Source organism: Mizuhopecten yessoensis, unplaced genomic scaffold, assembly GCF_002113885.1.
Source record: "Mizuhopecten yessoensis strain PY_sf001 unplaced genomic scaffold, ASM211388v2 scaffold4123, whole genome shotgun sequence".
In the NCBI taxonomy this organism is placed as follows: domain Eukaryota; kingdom Metazoa; phylum Mollusca; class Bivalvia; order Pectinida; family Pectinidae; genus Mizuhopecten; species Mizuhopecten yessoensis.
The window spans coordinates 1188711-1203298 of record NW_018405387.1 but is presented as its reverse complement, the minus strand read 5'-3'; the positions used below and the strand labels follow the sequence as shown (position 1 = coordinate 1203298).

The 14588-nt window shown below is 33.3% G+C and overlaps 1 protein-coding gene across 3 annotated transcripts in view; it reads right to left on the bottom strand.

Annotated features, from left to right (window-relative positions):
• Positions 1–14588, bottom strand: part of LOC110448667 (SMC5-SMC6 complex localization factor protein 2-like) — a 44171-nt gene that overhangs the window by 16134 nt on the left and 13449 nt on the right. For 2 of the 3 annotated variants that reach the window (XM_021495046.1, XM_021495044.1), the window contains 8 exons: positions 13201–13248; positions 10143–10227; positions 8376–8418; positions 5906–6019; positions 4961–5005; positions 3176–3242; positions 2935–2972; positions 1909–2071 (listed from right to left, as the gene is read on the bottom strand). In XM_021495046.1, coding sequence (XP_021350721.1) covers positions 1909–2071; positions 2935–2972; positions 3176–3242; positions 4961–5005; positions 5906–6019; positions 8376–8418; positions 10143–10227; positions 13201–13248 — 603 coding nt within the window. The remainder of the gene's footprint in view (positions 1–1908; positions 2072–2934; positions 2973–3175; positions 3243–4960; positions 5006–5905; positions 6020–8375; positions 8419–10142; positions 10228–13200; positions 13249–14588) is intronic. The other variant, XM_021495045.1, reaches the window with a different exon arrangement.

Genomic DNA, 14588 nt, shown 5'->3' with positions numbered 1-14588 from the left:
AACAGGTGTTTGTATAGTCACTTATAAACAAATACAAATAGTACATCTAAAACAGGTGTTTGTATAGTCACTTATAAACAAATACAAATAGTACATCTAAAACAGGTGTTTGTATAGTCACTTATAAACAAATACAAATAGTACATCTAAAACAGGTGTTTGTATAGTCACTTATAAACAAATACAAATAGTACATCTAAAACAGGTGTTTGTATAGTCACTTATAAACAAATACAAATAGTACATCTAAAACAGGTGTTTGTATAGTCACTTATAAACAAATACAAATAGTACATCTAAAACAGGTGTTTGTATAGTCACTTATAAACAAATACAAATAGTACATCTAAAACAGGTGTTTGTATAGTCACTTATAAACAAATACAAATAGTACATCTAAAACAGGTGTTTGTATAGTCACTTATAAACAAATACAAATAGTACATCTAAAACAGGTGTTTGTATAGTCACTTATAAACAAATACAAATAGTACATCTAAAACAGGTGTTTGTATAGTCACTTATAAACAAATACAAATAGTACATCTAAAACAGGTGTTTGTATAGTCACTTATAAACAAATACAAATAGTACATCTAAAACAGGTGTTTGTATAGTCACTTATAAACAAATACAAATAGTACATCTAAAACAGGTGTTTGTATAGTCACTTATAAACAAATACAAATAGTACATCTAAAACAGGTGTTTGTATAGTCACTTATAAACAAATACAAATAGTACATCTAAAACAGGTGTTTGTATAGTCACTTATAAACAAATACAAATAGTACATCTAAAACAGGTGTTTGTATAGTCACTTATAAACAAATACAAATAGTACATCTAAAACAGGTGTTTGTATAGTCACTTATAAACAAATACAAATAGTACATCTAAAACAGGTGTTTGTATAGTCACTTATAAACAAATACAAATAGTACATCTAAAACAGGTGTTTGTATAGTCACTTATAAACAAATACAAATAGTACATCTAAAACAGGTGTTTGTATAGTCACTTATAAACAAATACAAATAGTACATCTAAAACAGGTGTTTGTATAGTCACTTATAAACAAATACAAATAGTACATCTAAAACAGGTGTTTGTATAGTCACTTATAAACAAATACAAATAGTACATCTAAAACAGGTGTTTGTATAGTCACTTATAAACAAATACAAATAGTACATCTAAAACAGGTGTTTGTATAGTCACTTATAAACAAATACAAATAGTACATCTAAAACAGGTGTTTGTATAGTCACTTATAAACAAATACAAATAGTACATCTAAAACAGGTGTTTGTATAGTCACTTATAAACAAATACAAATAGTACATCTAAAACAGGTGTTTGTATAGTCACTTATAAACAAATACAAATAGTACATCTAAAACAGGTGTTTGTATAGTCACTTATAAACAAATACAAATAGTACATCTAAAACAGGTGTCTGTATAGTCACTTATAAACAAATACAAATAGTACATCTAAAACAGGTGTCTGTATAGTCACTTATAAACAAATAGTACATCTAAAACAGGTGTTTGTAAAGTCACTTATAAACAAATACAAACAGTACATCTAAAACAGGTGTTTGTATAGTCACTTATAAACAAATACAAATAGTACATCTAAAACAGAGTTCATGTGTATTCAACTTTAGACAGTAACACATACAATAGTATGTCTAAAACAGGAGCATCCGGGCGAAAATGAGTGATTAATATAAGTTGAAATAACTTGTTACATGTCCGTTGTAAAATAAATAAAGTTTATTTTTATATTTAAAATTTTAGTAATTTACATTGACCAAGAACGTGTGGTAATCCAGTCCTGGAAGGTTGTATCTCAGGCAGCAAATTAAAAGGATGAAATGTCAAGTTTTGTATATGTTGTTACCTGGTTGAACAGTGATGAGATGTTTGTCAATGTAGGTAGTTCCTGGTACAAAGCCGCATGACTGGAGGGATACGTCAGCATTAAACAGGCACTGGTACCTCCGACCAAGGAAGATGCTCTCTCCAGGGTGAACCTCACTCATCTGACTCTTACAGATCTCGAACTGTCACAGAAAGGTTAATACTGCCTTTACAAAAAAGGTCTTCACATGAGCTTCCATTATTTTGATATGAAATGAATGCAGCGAGTTAGGAATCTATATTTTTTCTGTTGCAAGACTCTCAATCGCTATAGTTGCTTCATCTTTAATAAAGTTTTCTAAGATGTATTTATTTATATATTTATTTGCATAAGCTATTTTATATACACACATGATAAAAATCTGTAACGCTCACTCCTAAGATAGGCGGCGTCGTGTATGTCTTGGGATGGAATTGTGGTGCGATAGAGAACAGACACAAGAAATAACGTTCACATATTTATTAACTCCAGCATATAAAGTTCACAGTAATCCATACACGGTTCACAACACGTTCATTTATCTCCCATAATCCATATGTTTCCTTCATAGTCCTTTCACACAACATCCACTTTCAGTCTCTATTCTAACGCACTAAAACTCTAAACTAGCTAAACTACATGTATCCTACTCCTAATAAAACGTAACTCTCCTCAATAGTAGTGCGTGCTTCTGTTATACATCATCCCAGTATTTATAGGTGCTAACATTAGCTTACGCGACCATTGGTCAACATGGTGGTGAGGTGATGCTATGCACGTGGACATTATTGATTTATTCTAAGCCTTGACCAGTACTTTAGAAGTTACCTAACTTACCCACGGCAGTACCTTGGCCTCTTCTATATTTAGCGCTCACCAAATAAATATCAGTACTACTATATATAATTACTGTGCGTATTCTACAAGTCATTACAAAATCTATAATTATATTTTTTACTTTTAAATACATGAATTCTTAGTGTTCATCACACACTTTTTTCAATATAAAACATTTCAGACACTTACTTTTTTGAGTTTGAGCTGGTGTTCAGGTAGCAGATCTTCTAAATAAAGCAGAATATGAACATAAGTAATGGTATGTTGTTACAGTCAAGTTTTCAAAACAAATTTCAAAAACAAATTTCACCCAGATTCAATGATATAAGATACAAGGGAATACTGACAGATGAGAATTCCAATAGATTCTGTTTAGTGTGATACCACTATGCTAATATCAATTTAATTTAATTTTACTTAATCAACTTACCATCAACGACAGGCTCTTCGTTAACTTCCAAAGTATCCTTTACAAAGCCTCCCTTTCTTAGTCCCTCCTTGTAAACATAAACATGAGAATATTCAACAAGTCTAGGGTATATCAAGTTATACACAAAATTTTTGATTTCAAAAATACCACTGCTGAAGAACATAAAATTATACTCGTTTCTAATTGGAAAACCAATTAAAACAGCCATCTCTTATCCAACCTTAAAGATTAACCGGTAGCTTAGCTGCCTGTAAAAGTGTATACGCTAGCTTTGAAAGTAGCTGCAATTATAAGTGTTTTAGCTAAGCTTTGAAAGTAGCTGCAAGTATAAGTGTTTAGCTAAGCTTTGAAAGTAGCTGCCTGTAAAAGTGTTTTAGCTAAGCTTTGAAAGTAGCAGCAAGTATAAGTGTTTTAGCTAAGTTTTGAAAGTAGCTGCAAGTATAAGTGTTTTAGCTAAGCTTTGAAAGTAGCTGCCTGTAAAAGTGTATACGCTAGCTTTGAAAGTAGCTGCCTGTAAAATTGTAAACGCTAGCTTTGAAACAAAGCATAATGTCTTAATACAGTGACGTTCCTCAGAAAGCCATTTTTTCAACACATCTCTGGTGACTTCCCAATGGTATCTCCCTATTTGATCTTAACATACAAACATAAAATACTAAATTTGACACAAACATTTGATACTTTACTAGGGCTGCCCCAAAATACAGCATATGTACACCTACTTTTAAACCCTGTTAATAGGTGTGACACAAGTTGCCCCCGGCGCCTAGAGTTCAACTCGCAGAGTAACCTACTGGCACAACAGGGCTCAAAGCTGTCAAGCACTCTAGAATTCACAGCTGATAAAGATTATTATCCACCAGTAAAAATGAAGAATTTATCTTATCTAAAGTTTGAGATTTCTCTGTATGCATTAACACAGAAGTGACGGATTATTTTTCTCTTCATTGTCCTACTATTTAAGGATTGAATCATGATTTGTCCTACNAAACAGGATTCTATCCTTATATTTACATTCAGTGCAATATTGATTCTTTTTTTTTGATTTTTTTAAATACATTCAGTGCAATATTGATGATATTTTTTGGATATTTTTTTAAATATCGGTCTTGTGCAAGTCTAACACCACAGAAGGTACCGAAGCTTATGATGTCATCACTAACTATAAGACGTTGTCCCGGTTAGATAAATAACTTGTTTGTATTGATTACTACGAAAAAACAAATTAAGATGTAAATTAGTTTTCTTTAACCCTTTCACCACTGTAGACCATAATAGACTCATCCAGATCAATGAACGGTAGATTCTACTAAAGTTACATAGGGGTGAAATGATTAATTCAATTAAAAACTTCTGACAAAAAAACAAAAAAAAATATTAACAGAACTATTTTTCCGTGGTCCGCAGAATATAACAGAGAAATCAGGTGGATAATATGCAGATGTATTCATACGCCAACAGACAAATTTATTGAAAAATAACCTTTAAAAAATGCTTAGTAGGTATATTGAGTTTAGTAGAAATGTAAATATTGGAAAATACTCAAGCTATAATGGTGAGCCCAATGGTGCATGAAACATGATACAAAATTGGTGACTCGGTCCCATGATGATTTCGTTATTCTGCATAGAGATGATGCGATACTTATGTTAATTGTGTCATTTTTATAAACATGTAAGAAGAAAAGTCGTATGTATCTCTTCCCTCACAAAACAATAGGAATGCACCTGTGAAGTCAGAGAGAACGATGCTTTAATGCACCCCATTTATTGAATTTTAACATACCTCAAGTACCGCGTGCATATCTTCGCACTGTCGTTCTTCTGATGTCTGAAATATTAATTTCCTGATAGTCAAAAATCGAATTGATTCCAATTGACAACACTTTAAATATTTAAACAAAACCTGACAATCCATTGTTAATTAGCATTGGTCCTGTTCAGGTCGATTATTAAAGAAATCAGAGACCTGGTATATGTAGGCAGCCTGTTCAAAACCTAGTTAGCTTAACCAGAGGTTAACGGAAGTATTCAAAACCAGATTTCTGAGAAAACTAAAAAAAAATACCAAATACTTTTGTGTTGGTTGTCATGAGGTGAACAATTTGAATCCTTATAAAGACAACTTTAGTTTTGATTTTCAATCTTTCTGTAAAAAAGCCTAATTTTTTGTGCTAAGTGACTGTTAGGCTTATAAGACTTTGAACCACCTGTCCTTGTGAATTTATTGATTCACATTATTGAGGTTTGACAATATATGAATTTCTATTTTGGGGTAATATACTATCTGAAAAAAATTAGTCAGGCATTTAAAGTATAATAATCAATTTCTTTTTCATTGCTGCCTAAGGCCCCAAAAAAATGTATGTTTCAGGTACTCGGACCGACCCTAACAATTTGATCTCACTTGCATATGTCCACCGGATGCAAATAAATTGATGGACAAACAAACAAGGCAACTATAATATTATACCCTTCTACTTCAAAGGCAGGTATCAAAACCAAATTTGAATCCCATGTTATTATTTAAAACACCTCAACCCCCCCNCCCCCCCCCCCTCCCTATGCATTATGCATGGCCACCCCTCAAAAGATGTAAACAATATTATATAAAATAAGTCGTGAGCGACCTACCCTATTTTTTCAGTCATGCTTACTGAAACATACATTTTTTTTGCCTAATTATAGATACATGGTTTATGTATATGTATCAAAATGATATAGTGCTTACCTTATCAATGGCCTCAGCCAGAAGGGCGTCCAATGAGAACCCCGAGGTGAGTGAAGACAGAGGGGCCAGTGAGATCTGTGGGCTGCAGGATGGGGTTGGGGATTCTGTGTGTGACTGCCATCACAAACATCACATATTAGTCAAGTAAACGGACTCATATATATAAGTTTTTTGTTTTCTGTATATATTTTTGTTAATTTTCCTCAACATACATCTTTAGCATAGCTAATCGAATCAAGTTTATAAAACATACATTAGCAATTCAAGTTTCAATCTGTTAACTTTTAAATTAAATTTTAATATTTTTTTAATACCGCATTTACAGAGCTTCAATCTGAACAATTTCAAGTAGTGACTTCAATATTGTTAAAGGGACTGTTTTTTGCATAGAGTGGATTCAAGCCAACTGTATTTATGTAGAATGTTGCCTCATGGAAATGTAAAAGACAGCAAATATATTGACAATCTTTTTTTTTTAATGAGTTTAAATTTTGTAATCTAAAAACAATGTAAAGTACGTAAAATTGGAGCAATATAATCTTTGTATTGTTTGATCTGAACACAGATTTTAGTATATAAAAGATAAACTTTGCCCATCACCATCCCCTACTTTCCTCCTTTCTTGTTAGAACTTTCTGAATGTGCATAATTTTAAGTATTGGTGTACAACATTTTCTTATGCGATTGTTAAGTAATGTATAAATGCTATACATGCATCATGTATTTTGTGTGTAAAGATAATGTATTACAACTAGCATTAATATTGCATCAAGTTTATTTTGTACGGCGGAATAAGGCCCCCATCTTAAAGACTCTTTGGGTCTATTTATATGACAAAATGTGAATGTCATAACAACCGTCGTTTATTGTAATAAACGGCCATATCCAATTCAGATTTTGTGTCCTTGTTTTATTTCATTATGTTTGTCTTACCAGCTTGCCATGGTGGGTTTCCTGTATAAACATGTACTATGTATACACATTAACAGTACCTCAAAATTTGAGGATTATTAGTCCAAACTCTATAACATTAATAAAGCAAATACTACATCAATGTTTAGCACTTTTCTCTTGAAACAGATCTTTCAACAGTACCAAACTCCCTATAAGACTGATTGTGTATAGATTGTATATCAAGAAAATATTTATATGAATGAGGTATTTTCATGCTTTAACTTTGAATAAAGTTTATTCAAAATCTGTTAAGAAATGAAGGTGCTAGAGTAATACGACACTGATTTTCGAAAACGAACAGGACGAGATGCAACAGAACAGGAATTGTGCACAGGAAAACGATATACACAGATACACAGATACAGATACTACACAGATACACATATACACATATACACAGATACACAGATACACATATACACAGACACACATATCCACAGATACACATATACACAGACACATATACACAGATACACAGATACACATATACACAGATACACAGATACACATATACACAGACACATATACACAGATACATAGATACACATATACACATATACACAGACACAAGGATACACAGACTTTATTGTGACTATAGGATCGTTTACATTTCCTCTGCTGTCAGCTCTGTTACATAAATTAATTTATAAGGTTGGTTGATACTATTGGTAATAACATATGCCCCCTTAAACATTGTCGAAAATAAAATTGTATTTACGTATCATTTTATTGATTGTTACTTGGCTGTGCTTCACCACTACTAAGTTTTACACATTCTTTGGGATTGAATCATTAATAATTCAGTATAAGTATACGGGCCATTAACTTTTTATATTAATAATGCATGGGTAAGAGGCAATGTCAAATAAATGTTGAGAATTTTTCATTATGTTTACATTCATCTTCTAGGTTTCAGGAGGATACCCAGTGGTATACAGAAGCCCTATTATTGTAAAACAAAGCAAATAAATAAAGGAGAGAAGCAACTCATAAACTCTAGGTTTCAGGAGTCGAGGGGTACCTCAAGTGGTATACAAAAGCCCTCTTATTGTAAAACAAAGCAAATAAAAAAGGAGAGAAGCAACTCATAAACTCTAGGTTTCAGGAGGGGTACCTTAAGTGGTATATAGAAGCCCTCTTATTGTAAAACAAAGCAAATAAATTTGAACCCTGAGATAAGTAGGCTTATTGCCTTGCGTGGTCACGGTGTCAGTGAAAATGAAAAGTGACCAAACTAATGATACGGTAAACCAACTCTTCGGCATGGTATTTCAGTGAGGTAACACTATAAAGTCGGCATCAGATCTGCGCTATCACAAAGAGGCAATTACGCCAACATACCCTGCTTCCGGCACACATATAAACACATGCATGCATGCATACACAACACACACGGAGGCACGTCCTTATATGACCTTAGCTGTTGACAGGGTGATTCCAGGATATACTAGTCATGCAGTCCCCCACCTCCCCCAACAGCTGGTGTATATAATTCATTTTGTGCGGTAAAACTTACAGCATTTATGCCCTTTGTTGGAGTGGACGGAATTGGTCTTGAGCTGAAAATAAACAAACAAATCAAATTATACATCTGAAAGTAAAAACAATTACCTAACACATTCCCTTTCAAATACGCGAACTTTTTTTACTTCAATCAAACCATTTTTGAAAGCTTTGAGCCTAGTGGATATATTTGTCCCTGAATACACTATTTAGTTGAAATCGACCTTGACTCACTTGACGCATTACAATGCATTCTATTTAAGGGTTTTATAGTCATATGATTCTGAAAAAGATTGCAGACGAATCATGTTCTGTTTGAGTGGTTTGACATCTGCTTCACTACCATGCAAGTAGTTCATTTTCCAGCAGATGAGAATTTTGCCTTAGCATGTAATGTTTATTTGTCTGCAATTGTGTTCAAAACAGTCACCATAACTCTGAACAGAATCTGGTTTAATATTTTTAATCATATTTCTCATTGTTTTGACAGATAATTGATAATATTATTAAGATTTTTTATTTCTTCATAAAATATGAAGTGGATTTTCAATAAACGGAACAGCAGGTACCAGCCAGCCATTCCAAACAGTATGCATACTTGCCAACTCTCCCTATTTAGGAGGGAGACTCCAGATTTTGGACCCTAAAATTGAGCCTTTTCAACTAGTGAATTTGCTAAACTATTTTTTTTCTTCCAAGATTTGATGATTTCACCTGAAAGAACAGGTCAAACGATGCAATTTAAAAGTGTTATTTTCCCTCTAGGATTGTATTTATGTATGTAATTCAAAGCATGTGTAATCTCCCCCATGGTAAATTTCAAAAAGTTGGTAAGTATGATTATGACATATATATACTTCACAATTATAATGACGTCATGATCATCAGTCCAGTTTTATTATCTCGTAACTAACATCTGTCACCTTGCTAGGCTTATATATAAGTGGCAATTCAAAGCATATGTAAATATATGAAATAAATTTACATGCAAATGTACATAATTAAGCATGGTGGAACTAATGATTAAATTTGACCTCAAATAACTTCAGTTGAACTAAATAAATTATATTGTATAGCAGTGTCTACTTGGAATGGAACCTATTTACATATTGTGCTATTACCTGTGTCAATAAGACTGATCAATATAGGTTCTACTGGCCATGGCGTGTTCATATATATAACACTTGTTTAGGAATTGTTGTTGAAAAAAAAAAAAAAAATGATGGAAACAGAAGGCATGATTCTATGCAACTATCCAACTGCAACAAAATGTAGGTACCATACAGTCTGGGATGTATTATCTTGGCAATGTAACAACACAGTTCAAAACAGATTTCTGTTTAAATGAATTTGGGCAAACTTCAATTAAAATATATCTAATTGAAAATTCAAATAACTAAATTAAAAAAATTAAACCTATTTTTGGTAAAATTTTGCTTTTTTTTTCCTAATCAAGAGTAAAATTCTATGTATTATTTTGTTTTGTTCTTGATAAGTCAATTAAATCAAAAGCACAGTAAATAAACATTTTAGAGAAATAAAAGTTGTTAGATGTTATTAATGCAATATTAATGGAACCAATATTTACATGCATGAAACAACACATAATTCTGTGCCATAACCATTGAATCCTGTGACTAAAGGTTTCTGTGAAGTATATTTAGCTTTTTTGTTATGCTGCTGTCACAGGTGTATGTTTATAGTCGGTACATTGTACATGTACTTGTGATGTAATTAAGCCCATCACACAATACCTTCAGTGGCAGATTCTAGACAGTACCTTGCCTCTGTAAGCGACGTCAGGAAAAATGGGGTCTCCAGCTCATCGTCTGAATCCTCTTCATCTATGTCGACATCACTCCCTCCTTTGGTAAAACAATGTGAGAACTCCTTGTCAAGAAAATTATATACCGTCCGACATGTCTCCTTGTCTACCATACTGTGTAGTAAGTGTGTATGACATGAACATATTAAACAAACAGTAGTATATTCTCTGAAACTTATCAGCGATTACACATGCTGCCTTTCCCAGTATACCTCAGCAGGCAGCAGACAAATGTGTACAAGATTTGATATCCATAATTCATACATCTTATCAGAAGTAATCAATATCCTTCACCACCTGTTTGAAAAAGTGCATATGAAATGTTACACAATTAATGCTCTCCCCAACACTTACGTACTGACACTATACACATCCTGTCGGGACAACAGCTTCGCGCTGTCGGCATATATACTCAAGTGTACAAACACTGTAAAAGTACCTAAACATACACGCCACTCTGGCCTATATATCCTGCTACTGAAACATCTAGGTATTCTTAGCTATCGAAATATGGGTATTTTAATCTCAATGACCCTTTAAAACAATATACCATAGGAACTCATTGATCGAGAACCTGAGTACCAAGGTAAAACAATTTTGATGTTAAATGAATATGGTTATATGAATTAAAGCATGTACTTTTCCATTAAATTTTACTGCAGACTCTACATTAAATATGTGCTTCCTGTTGGACAACAGATTCATATCATATAGGGATATTAGTTACATTTTGTTTGTTTGTATGTGTTTACATCCTATTTACAGATATATATGGTCATTTAACCCTTGAGTGCTAGTCACAACTATAGTTGCGCTGTATGTCTGTGGCCACCACCGCTAGTCACAACTATAGTTGCGCTGTATGTCTGTGGCCACCACCGCTAGTCACAACTATAGTTGCACATTCTATAAAATGGTATTTTATATGGTCAACAGCTAATCGTGTTGATTAAAATTTAATCAAACATATCAAATAACCAATTTCCATTGGTATTATTAGGTTTTACTATTAACACAAGTATTATTTTTGCAATATTTTTACTAAAATTGTGACTTATGAAGTTATATCTAAATTTGATCTGCAGTGAAAATTAAATTTTCTTAATTAATTCAGCACTGATTGGTTACCGTATGTTATTTTAATGTAGCACTCTAAGGGTTAAGGACCTGCCAGGTTTTGGTGGTGGTGGAAAGTCGGAGTTCCCAGAGAAAAACCACCAACTTGCCTCCAGTACCTGGCGACTGTTCCTAGTAGGCCTCAAACCCTTGACCCGGAGGTGGAGGGCTTATTTAGTGTAGCAGAATGCCAGACGCCTTAACCACTCAGCCACCGCAGCCCCTTATTAGCTTAAAACGGAATATGATACATTTATAACCTTCTGTATGAACTTGTATATACTTTGGTATACATATGTATCATTATTTATTACCATTAACTATTTGAAATTGATTTACTATAGTAATCTAATTCTAAAAAACAAAATCGAAATCGAAATTTGATCAAATAGTCTAAAAGGTTCATTACTCCTGGTAGAATATCTATTCTATCAAACAAATTTTATACATAAATTTACACACTGTGCATACATCCAGCTTTGATTTTGTGCAATATATAATTTGTTTGCCTATTCATTTTCTGTGTTGAATTTGCGTTTCAACTTTCAGTGTTAAATTTTCAGTATTGAGATTGTATTCTTTGAAGTATTGAGAAACATTTACTGGTGTTCTGAATTCATGGATTTGTAATGTAACGACAATTAACACCGACATTAAACCTTAATGGACTCATCCAGATCAATGCATGCCAGAGTTCACTAAAGTTGCATAGGGGTGAAAGGGTTAAACTTGAAATAACCATACTAGGGAGGAAATATTTAGGTAAAGTGTACCCACTCCATCAGTTATCATGAAGAAGAGATATCCACTCAGGACTAGTAAGTTTTTAATCCCTTATATACAGAAGATAAATTATTAAAAAGTTTGTTTCTGGGTTAACCCTTTCACCCCTATGTCACTTTAGTAGACTCTACAACGCATTGATATGGATGAGTCCATTATGGTCCACAGTGGTGAAATGGTTCTTTCCTGTGCAAAGTTATATTCAAGATAATCTCTCAATGTTTCATTCCCACATAAGCTGGACTATATTACTTTGCAAAACAATTTATCCTTTATATGCAATATTTAGTTGAAAAGATTGTGACATTGTTCATTAATTAAAACATAGCTCAACTTGGTGGTATTCTTTACTTTTACAATATTTGTTGAGAGGTTCATATGATTTAAGGTTTTTTTTTGTATCCAGGCTTTTTTATTTTAAAAGTGTTTTAAGTGTGACCTTGGACCCTTTGACTTTGACCAATGATCACAAAAATCCATTCAGGTGATGTAATATACCATGGTGTACATATGAACATATAAATATGAATTAAATCCTGTTGAGGGGTTCTTGAAATGTCTTGTATTATTAATAATATACAAGCTTCACGCATATTCAAGTGGTACAGAAAGCAAAGTGATCATTTAGAGGATGACCATTTTATCGCTTAAATTTTCACTTGATGTACATCTCACACCCGATTTACCCTGTAATATAACACTGGATTTTTTTCCCCAGCTATGTACCATAAATTGTTAAATCTAACCTTGACCCTAGGCCTCACTACTGAAAATCATCTTCCCATTACTGCTTAGCCTTATATCCATCTTTTCCCACTTTTATCATTACTGTGCAGATTTATGGAGTCAAGAAATAAATATATCCACAATCTCTGATAATCCGCTGTAAGGTATCCACAATCTCCGATAATCAGCTGTAATGTATCTAAAATCTCCGATAATCCGTTGTAAGGTATCCACAATCTCCGATAATCAGCTGTAAGGTAGAGTACGTACCCTTGCCAAAAAGCATGGGAAAATATTTGAAAACACATACTAAACAGCACTCAATTTTAATGCTTACAGTTATAATTAATTGAAATAAACGATCGTAAACTTGTGATATTTACCGTACCTTCAAATTCTTTGGTATTGTTTGTCTGTGTATACCTGTAGAAGCTTCCTATGTAATGATAAAATGTTTGGGTACAGTGTAATTAAGCTGATATATGATACAGATGATAGGCATATATGCATGTACAACTGTCATTCAGATACGTACATGTAACATAATCAGCTGCTTCACCCTGTTTTCCAATACGATGCACATTAATTTTGGTAGCCTTTTTTAACGACCATATAATGTTACTATACATTCGTTGTTACGAGTTTTACTGCTTATGTCTGACAGTAGGTATTTTGCGAGGTGAATGTTTTGCTCAAGCTTTCAATAGGTTTGGAGAGGTTTACTGTCTTGCAGGTCTGGCAAGCACAACACCTGCCACAGTTCATAATTAATACATTGAAGTCAGCTGCAGACAGAGACTTCATGAAATTGGGTGAATGTGTATATACAGGCAGTCAATAGCATTACAAACAGCCCACCAGTCCATCAAGATAGATTACGTATACTTTAGTAATAGAATCTTACATGGGATTGTTCGGTGGACAGGGATATCTCAACCCCCGTGTTAGAGTTTGGTTGGTCAGCACAAGGCTTGTCAAGTGCTCAGGCCAGTCAAACTCTTGCACGAGAGTTGAGATATCCCTGTCCATGGAACAGACCCTTGTTTGATTATTTTTCTCACATACTTACAAACAAACAAATTCAAGTCTCAATAAACATCGATCTGATATTTCCGCCAAAACCCAAAACCCTTGGGTTGAGACAGAGATCATTCCTTATTCATAACAATTGTATGATATCACGGAAACAATACATATGACGTCACATCGACAATTCATTATTATGACGTCATAGCGTGTGTCAGCTGTCTTTCCCTACCCTGTGTGAGATAGAGTTATCTTTACCCTAGCAACAACGGGATGTGACCCTGTGAAGTATGTGAGAAATTTGTTCAGCTGTCTTTCCCTACCCCGTGTGAGATAGCGTTATCTTTTCCCTAGCAACAACGGAATATGACCCTGTGAAGTTTGTGAGAAATTTGTATGTAGAGCAAATTGTGATGATAAAATAAAACATTTTGTTAACAACCCTTGAAAATGATCTAAAACATATTTCCTAACAATGACTCGAGTCAACAGCAACAGATGGATAATAGTATATAAGCTTAATGGAGAGAACTGGAAATATAACAGAAAGTTAAAAAGTATAGTAGTGGATAAATATTGATTACACATTTTGAGGCAAGGTAAAACCTGAGAACCCTTGATTTTGAAGTTAACTAACATATCCTAAACCATATGGCGACTGGGAAGGGAATTTGAAGTGTATCACATGCAATGAAAGTATATGCTTCATCATATTATTCAGTTGGTATGCCATATATCCATTTTTTTGAG